The sequence below is a fragment of the Glycine max genome, chromosome 15 (genome assembly GCF_000004515.6).
Source record: "Glycine max cultivar Williams 82 chromosome 15, Glycine_max_v4.0, whole genome shotgun sequence".
Taxonomy (NCBI): domain Eukaryota; kingdom Viridiplantae; phylum Streptophyta; class Magnoliopsida; order Fabales; family Fabaceae; genus Glycine; species Glycine max.
The window spans coordinates 32,315,341-32,323,924 of NC_038251.2; the positions used below are offsets into that span (position 1 = coordinate 32,315,341).

The following is an 8,584-nucleotide window of genomic DNA, read 5'->3' on the forward strand; positions in this document are numbered from 1 at the left end:
AGTGCAGTGATATTAGAAATACCATTTCATACTGAATTCAATTCATATTCATGTGATAGTACTGCCATGCACAATGACTTTTATTTTATGCTATTAAGAAATTTTGAAAACTAATTTAACTTCAAAAACTATAGGGTGGACACGTTCATTGCATTTCTTCCATTTAAGAAAAATAAGAAAAACTGTTGAGTATAATTAGTATCACGGATCAAAAATCAATTGAAGACACGTTAAACATGTCTAGGATATCTAATAATAGTAAGAAATACTATTGCTATATCTTAATATAATCCCTGAAATATTACAAAATCTCGAGTAATTAATCTATTATATTGAAATGCTTGATCACTTTGAGCTAAAAAGTTTGTGAGCCATATTCAGCATTGTATAGGTGATTTCGAGAGACTTGAGTTTGGTGAGTTTATAGAACAATGCGAGTGCCGATGGGATAAGGATACAACATAGCCACGTTTTCCATTTGCGAACTCATATGCCGCGATGTCTGTAACGACAATAGCATCAATGTGCAGGGCCCCCATGCATCTTATTATATCCTGTGGGGCTTCAACTGATTCCTCACGCTATTCACGAGTTGAATTAGTGAAAAGAAGCTGAGGGTTTCACCCACATGCTTGTCCTTGTTTGTTTGTTACAGCCACACATTCCTATTCATTATCTGTATCGCAATACTTTCTCATGAAAAAGATACCCAAAGCACCGTGAAAAGCATGGTAAAGAGAGTATCTACATATATAATTTGCTCTTTGAAAGTGTTAATTAGCACAAAATTTAGTCTCTTTTATTAGTAGTCGTTACTAAAAGATGATAATTTTTTTTACCAACAATTGATAGCGTATTTGGAAATGCATTGATAGCCTAAAATTCACGTCAATTTCAAGAATATATGAAAGCTAAGACAGACAGTGTTAACTTGGACGTGAAAATTCACGTCCCTCATCCGCAATCAAACACGCACCATGTATATTTCATGACATTTATCTATCCTATACAATGAGGTTTACACAAAATCATATAAAAAAAAAAGAATTCTAATAATACCATAATAAACTATTCTATATATATATATATATATATATTACTTATTGAATGATAGTATGATACAAAACCGATACTTTTATTCTCATAAACAAACACTGATGACGTCTTGTCATTGCAATCATAATAATGGGTCGTCATGGTACTTGTTATTAACCTAATACCATTATAAATGTTTGATTGTAGATTAGGTGAACAACGGTTCATGACATGCTTTATTAAAGCAGGAAATTTATTTTATTCAAGTCAGAATAATCTCTTACATAATCTTATTTGCAGGGTGGAAGTGGGGAGCCACACAACTTAGTGTGAAAATATGCATACTTATCAAATCTTTGTAATTCTCCACCCTGCGGTATCTTACCACTTAACCTAGGATTATAGCTCACGTTGAATTGTTGCAGATATTTCACCGTAGTCAATGCTACAGGAATGTTTCCATAAATGTTGTTGTGATTGAGATCCAGCCATATCAAGCTCTGCTTCGGAAACGTCAAATGAGATAGGTCGAACTCGAACTTGTTCCTTGAAAGGTCAAGTATCTGGGTCGTTTTCTTGCTGCTGAAAAGCATGGAAGCGTCACCTTCGAGCTTGTTCCTTGACAAGTCTACCCTGTCGGGATTTAAGTTGCCGAGGGAAGCAGGGATGGGCCCTGAAAGCTGGTTGTGAGACAGGATGAGATCTGGCCCGGGCTTCTTGAAGGCTCCAAATGAGCTCGGGATCGGGCCCGTGAGCTTGTTGCGGTCCAACTGTAGGGACCCGAGATTAGGCAATTGGGAAAGTGTGCTCGGAATGGGGCCCGAGAGGTTGTTAAAGGAAAGTTTGATCAACTCGAGGTTCTTGAGTTGGCCCAGAAAAGCGGGTATTGGGCCGGAGATATTGGTATAAGTGATAAAGAGAGACTTGAGTTTGGTGAGTTTGGCGATGGTGGGCTGGATTGGGCCCACGAGGTTGGGGAGCTTGTGGAAGGTGATGGACTCCAAGTAAGGGAGGTCGCCCACAGAAGGAGGAATTTGTCCCGACGCATTGGCGTCTGGAATGGATGACGATATGCCGATGCTGATGACGCGATTCGTTTTCTCGTCACACTCGACGCAGCAGTACCAGTCGCAGCAATCCTCTTTTGCATTCCACGATGTTATGATGTAAGGGTTGCCTAGGTCCTTCTTGAGTTGGAGCAGCGCTTTCTTGTCTTGTGGGTGACACCTCTCAGAGAATACAAGTGGAAATGGAGAGAACAATAGGAAGGGCAAATTTACGTAAGGGGGCTCATTTTACAAAGTATTTACGGGATGGGGTCTGTTTCAAAAGAAATAACGGAGGGGGTTTGTTTTGTGGAGGAAACCGCCATTGCCACTGGCGGCATGGCTCAACCCGCCATTGCCAGTGGCGGCAAAGGTGGAGAGAAGGGTGTATTGTCACTAGCAGTGGCGATATGGCCACGTAGGATGGAGAGAGGAGGGTGTCGCCAATGGGAACGGCGACACACCCAGCTGGAGCCGCCAGTCCGACTGGCGATATAGCCCACGTGGGACTCGCCCACACGGCTGGCGAGACAGCCTGCAGCTTCGGTCTCGTCCACAGGACTGGCGAGACACCTTTATAGCTTTTCAGTTCTGCTCTCCATTGTTTAGGGATGCAGCAACATTGTTTAGGGATGCAGAGTAGGATTTGACCATTGTATACGCTTTTCTTCTATAAAATAACATGAACGTAAAACTTTGGATTCACTTCTACCTTATCTTTGCTTTCCTTACCTTTGCTTTTCTCCGTTCTTAAATTTCTTAGAGTGTTCTTGGTGCTGTTGGTGCTTTGCCTTTGCTGAGTTTTTTTCTTCCATAGTTCATAATTCCTAATTATTTGGTAAGTGATTTTTTTAAATAACATTTATATATTTATATTTTATGATTTATATATTCTGTTTGTTAATATTTTTAAAATAATAGGTTAGCTAGATAGGTATTGTAAGTTTAGGTTAATTAAGATTAATAGGTATTATAAGGTTAGGTTAGTTATTATTATTAATAAATTAATAAGTATGCTGTTATTAATTTTTATGTAGTAACGGATAGTTGAAGAGTAGGTTAGGTTAGTTAGTAAAAAAATATTATTTAGTTTGTAGTATATATTTTTAGATTTGTAGTATATATTTGAAGGTTAGTTTGTATAAAAATAAGTATGTTGTTATTAGTTTGTAGTATGCTGTTATTAGTTTGTAGTATATATTTGACCATGTAAAACATGATTGACAAATGACAATTTGAATTGCATTGTCTAATTTCATTAATGATCTATTACCAAATGATATGGTTGGCTGGTTTTTATGATGGAAATATTAGTAAAGTTAGAAAATATTTCTTTGATATTTTAGTGGTGAATGCATGGAGTTTGTATTTATCACTAATATTTTTTTAAAATTTCTTTATTTATTTTAAACACAACTATTACGAGTTTATTTGTTTAAATTTATTTATTAAAAGTGCTTATTTTAATAAAATAAATGGATCAGACAAGCACACATTGTAAAAACCATAATTTCAGATCGAGTCTAGGTTTGTATAAAAATAAGTATGTTGTTATTAGTTTGTAGTATATATTTGAAGGTTAGTTTGTAGTATATATATGATATTTTAGTAAGTCACAGTCAAACGTTCCGACACACTTAATATTAGTCTTAGAAATATTAGGCACACACGTAATATTAGATAAGGTAGAAATATTAGGTATAAATTAATATTAGCGTACATATTTGTAAATTTTAGGTAGACATATATTTTTAGTTTTTATAATATTAAGCATGTTACACGTAAATAAATAATTATAATATTAGAGATGCGTAAATTTACTTTATTAGTGTTAAATTTTTGTGTTATATATTTAATAATGTTTTTATAAATGTGTGTAGTTTAATTTAATTTATATTATCTACAAATAATGTATTATATTTTTTTTTGTAGTAGCAATGGCATCTTCATCATCATCTTCATCACATGTTAACATTAAGTCTGGCCCCATCGATGCTGATGTATTATGGATGCAACCTAAACATGTTTCAGAACATGTTTGGAATGGGGAAGAAGATAGGAAATTACATATCAGACGAGCTGTCCCCACGTATCAAGGGGAAGAACAAATTCCTGAGCAAATTTTTCCTTTTCTTCTACAATCTGGTTTCGCTTGGATTATCAAGATGGGGTACTTAAAAATAAATGCCTCATTAATTAGTGCTCTGATAGAAAGATGGAGGCCGGAAACACATACCTTTCACATGAGATGCGGAGAATGTACTATTACTCTCCAAGACGTCTCTGTATTGTTAGGTATAAGTGTGGATGGTTTACCATTAATCGGTCCAACAAATCTTGATTGGGCTGATTTATGTGAGGAATTATTGGGAGTCAGACCACAAGAAGATGAAATTAGAGGTAGTGTGGTGAAATTAAGTTGGCTGGCTCACCATTTTGCCCAAATAAATAATGACGACGACGAAGAACAAGTACGAAGGTTTGCCCGTGCATGGATATTGAGATTCATTGGAGGTGTCTTGTTCGTTGATAAAAGCAGTAACAAAGTTTCGCTAAGATACCTTCAATTTTTACGTGACTTTGAAGAATGTGGCAGATATGCATGGGGAGCTGCCGTACTTGGTTTTCTATACAGAGAGATGTGCAATGCCACCGATTATAAAACTAAATCAATCGGAGGTATGTGCATCTTACTACAAATGTGGGCATGGGAACGATGTCCAACCTTGGCTCCAAAGAGGACTCCTTCCCAAGTAGAAAATACACCACTGGGGCATAGGTTAGTAATTTTTAGCAGCGTCTTTCATTTCAATAGAATAAATGGTTTTAGCATATATTAAATTTTAATCTTTGTAGGTGGCTGCGACGTGGAAACCAACATATCGGCAATGATGATGTGAGAGTTTTTCGTCGCAAGTTAGATATTATGAAACGTCATGAGGTAAGAAGATGTTATTCTATTTGTAAAATAAAAAATTATATGTGTTATTTTACTAAAATGTTCATAACTATGTTGTTATATGCAGTTTGTGTGGGAGCCGTACCCATCAACCGTAATATCACTGTTGCCTCCCGTTTGTTTAGTCGGAAGTTTCGCGTGGTACGCGGTGGTGCCACTAATTTGTTTCCAAGTTATTGAGTGGCACCAACCGGACAGAGTATTGAGACAATTTGGGATGCAACAGCCAATTCCAGAGTCTCCTTCACAACCCTTAAACATTCATGGCATAACATTGAAAGGGAAACATGACGAAAATTGGGGGCAATTGTTCGCCCCAATGATTGATCAGTGGAATAATCGCCATGCATTTAGGGTCGACGCTTATCCCCGACAAGAAGGCCTATTGAGTTTTAACTCGGACTACATGGTCTGGTATAGGCGAAAGACAAAGATGTTTGTTGACCCAGCAAATGCAAAGACGGCTACATTGGTATTTTTAAATTTTTTTCAAATTTTAACTTGAACTTTTATTTAATGATGGCCATTAATTTTCTTACCCTTATAAATGCAGGGTGAAGTTGCGGAGGCATTACAATACATGGTGTCTCCTCAAGGGAGGAATACATGCACATTTGATGATCTCGTGCCTTATGTGGAAAAAATTACAATTTTATCCGAAGAGCAAGAGAGAGTCACTGAGCCAGTGTCACATGGTCCCGCATCAGAGCGTCAATTTCCTGCACAACAGTTTCACATGCTTCAGTCAAGTATTGAAACTCAGGGGATAGACAGAAGAAGGGACATTGTTGAAGCGGAAGAATATTCCCAACAAATGGCGGAGCGTGGCCATGGAATGTATTACACGCCACAAACATTTGCTGAGTATCCGACCCAGATGTATCAATATCCTTTTCACGGTCATCACACTGATACTTCTGCAAGCCAGCAATCGTTCGGTGGTGTTGCGGAAACACAAGCTCATTTTTCATGGCCCACAATGACCCCTTCACAGCAATATCATGGCCCAATTCCAACACCTAATGCCCCGTTAGGAACACAATGGAATGTACCGGGACAAATACCTAATACGGGTGACTTATTCGGTGTTGATTTGCGGCACGCATTTTCTGCGGAGGCTGACGAAGAAGAAGCGGGGAGGCATCGGGGCAGAAGAAATCCTGATCGCCAAGCACGAAGATGGGATCGACCATGTGGCACATCCTCACGACATCACGGACACCAAAATGAATGATTTGCATGTCTTCGTTTATTAAGCCTTTGTTGTATATTTGTAATTTGACATTCATGGCGTAATGTATGATATTCAGTTTATTAAGGCTTACTTATGGATAATATTTATGTCGCGTATCAAACTATAATAATCAATGAACCGTAAACCAAATAAAACTCAAAAACTAACCCCTAAAATAAAAAAAACCTAACCCTAACCCTAAAAAATAAGAACTAACCCTAACCCCTAAAATAAAAAACTAACCCTAACCCCTAACATGTTCAGAACTAAACCCTAACCCTAAAATAAAAAACCTAGCCCTAACCCTAACAAATAAGAACTAACCCTAACCCCTAAAATAAAAATATAACCCTAACCCCTAACATGTTCAGAACTAAACCCTAACCCTAAAATAAAAAAACCTAACCCTAACACTAAAAAATAAGATCTAACCCTAACCCCTAAAATAAAAATATAACCCTAACCCCTAACATGTTCAGAACTAAACCCTAACCCTAAAATAAAAAACCTAACCCTAACCCTAAAAAATAAGAACTAACCCTAACCCCTAAAATAAAAAACTAACCCTAGCCCCTAACATGTTCAGAACTAAACCCTAACCCTAAAATAAAAAACATAGCCCTATCCCTAACAAATAAGAACTAACCCTAAGTTTGTTGTTTGTTCTTGTAAAAAATTTCATTTGTTTTGTTTTTCTATAAAATTATAACATTGCTCCTTTTTTTATCTGAAGTTAGATTTGTTGGACTCCAAACCTGAAAATATATTTAAAGGGAAAAAATATATTTTAATTTATTTAAAAATCCTTATATTGATATAATATAATTTATTTCAGATAAATTTGAAATAAAAGTTTTAATATTCATAAAAATTTAAAACATCCGTTAATATATTTTTTTAAAAAAACAATTTATAATTCTTAATAAATACCTTAATTTTATGTTTTCTATAATTTATTTATTTTTATTTTTTTCTACAATAAAACAAAAATTTTATTGTGGTCCTATACACTTTTTTTTAGTTCATTATAAACTAACAAATTTTATTTTTACTTTCTAGTAAAAGAAATTCATTTGTTATTATTTTTTTTTAAAAAAATTAATAATAAATGAAAAAATTATCAAAAAATAAACACAAAATTTAATAATTTATTATGAGTTAAAAAATGTCAAAGAAAAAAATATATTATTTGATTAAAGACACAACAAAAAAAATTATTATAAAACAAATAAAAAATTAAATATTCATTGAGATCGAAAATATATTTTAGTAATTTTTCTTTAATGCCAATACATTGTAATGGCGGAAGTATAATAGTATGAACGTTTCGAATTCTCTTCCTCGTACTTCGCGAATCCAGTTTTACCTCCTGTTTTCACATTTCAGTACTCCACTTTATCCTTCTCCTTTTCTCCAGACACTTCCTTTTGCATTTTCATGCACAGATTCCTCATTCAACCCTCTATCCTTCCCTACCCCCTACCCCCTCAAAAATAAGAACTAACCCCTAAAATAAAAAAAATAACCATACACCCTAAAATAAAATGACTTAACCCTAACCCCTAAAATAAGAACTAAGCCTAACCCTAAAAAATAAGAACTAAACCCTTACCGTTTAAAAAAATAAAGTTTATTTCAACTTCTAAATGTAATTTTATTTCATTAGAAGTACACATTAAAAAAAACAAATTTTATTTCAACTTCTAAATGTAATTTTATTTCATTGGAAGTACACATTAAAAAAAACAAATTTTATTTCAACTTTTAAATGTAATTTTATTTCGTTAGAAGTGCACATTAAAAAAAAACAAATTTTATTTCAACTTCTAAATGTAATTTTTCTTCATGTGAAGTACACATTACCAAAGCAAATTTTATTTCAACTTCTAAATGTAATTTTATTTCATTAGAAGTACACATTAAAAAAAACAAATTTTATTTCAACTTCTAAATGTAATTTTATTTCATTAGAAGTACACATTAAAAAAAACAAATTTTATTTCAACTTCTAAATGTAATTTTATTTCATTAGAAGTACACATTAAAAAAAAACAAATTTTATTTCAACTTCTAAATGTAATTTTATTTCATTAGAAGTACACATTAAAAAAAACAAATTTTATTTCAACTTCTAAATGTAATTTTATTTCATTAGAAGTACACATTAAAAAAAACAAATTTTATTTCAACTTCTAAATGTAATTTTATTTCATTAGAAGTACACATTAAAAAAAAAACAAATTTTATTTCAACTTCTAAATGTAATTTTATCTCATTACAAGTACACATTAAAAAAATAAACCCTAAACC

The 8,584-nt window shown here is 33.9% G+C and overlaps 2 protein-coding genes across 2 annotated transcripts; one reads left to right on the forward strand and one right to left on the reverse strand.

Moving 5' to 3' along the window:
• Positions 1-1,274: 1,274 nt before the first annotated feature.
• LOC106796152 (polygalacturonase inhibitor) lies at positions 1,275-2,407 on the reverse strand. Its single transcript, XM_026125927.2, has 2 exons — positions 2,402-2,407; positions 1,275-2,324 (listed from the first exon to the last, which is right to left on the reverse strand). The coding sequence occupies exons 1-2, from the start codon at positions 2,405-2,407 to the stop codon at positions 1,326-1,328; spliced, it is 1,005 nt and encodes a 334-aa protein (XP_025981712.2). The 3' UTR covers positions 1,275-1,325.
• A 1,591-nt stretch (positions 2,408-3,998) lies between these two features.
• Positions 3,999-6,585, forward strand: LOC106796153 (serine/threonine-protein phosphatase 7 long form homolog). Its single transcript, XM_041009705.1, has 4 exons — positions 3,999-4,860; positions 4,938-5,022; positions 5,108-5,512; positions 5,594-6,585. The coding sequence occupies exons 1-4, from the start codon at positions 4,019-4,021 to the stop codon at positions 6,272-6,274; spliced, it is 2,013 nt and encodes a 670-aa protein (XP_040865639.1). The 5' UTR covers positions 3,999-4,018; the 3' UTR covers positions 6,275-6,585.
• The last annotated feature ends 1,999 nt before the right edge of the window (positions 6,586-8,584 follow it).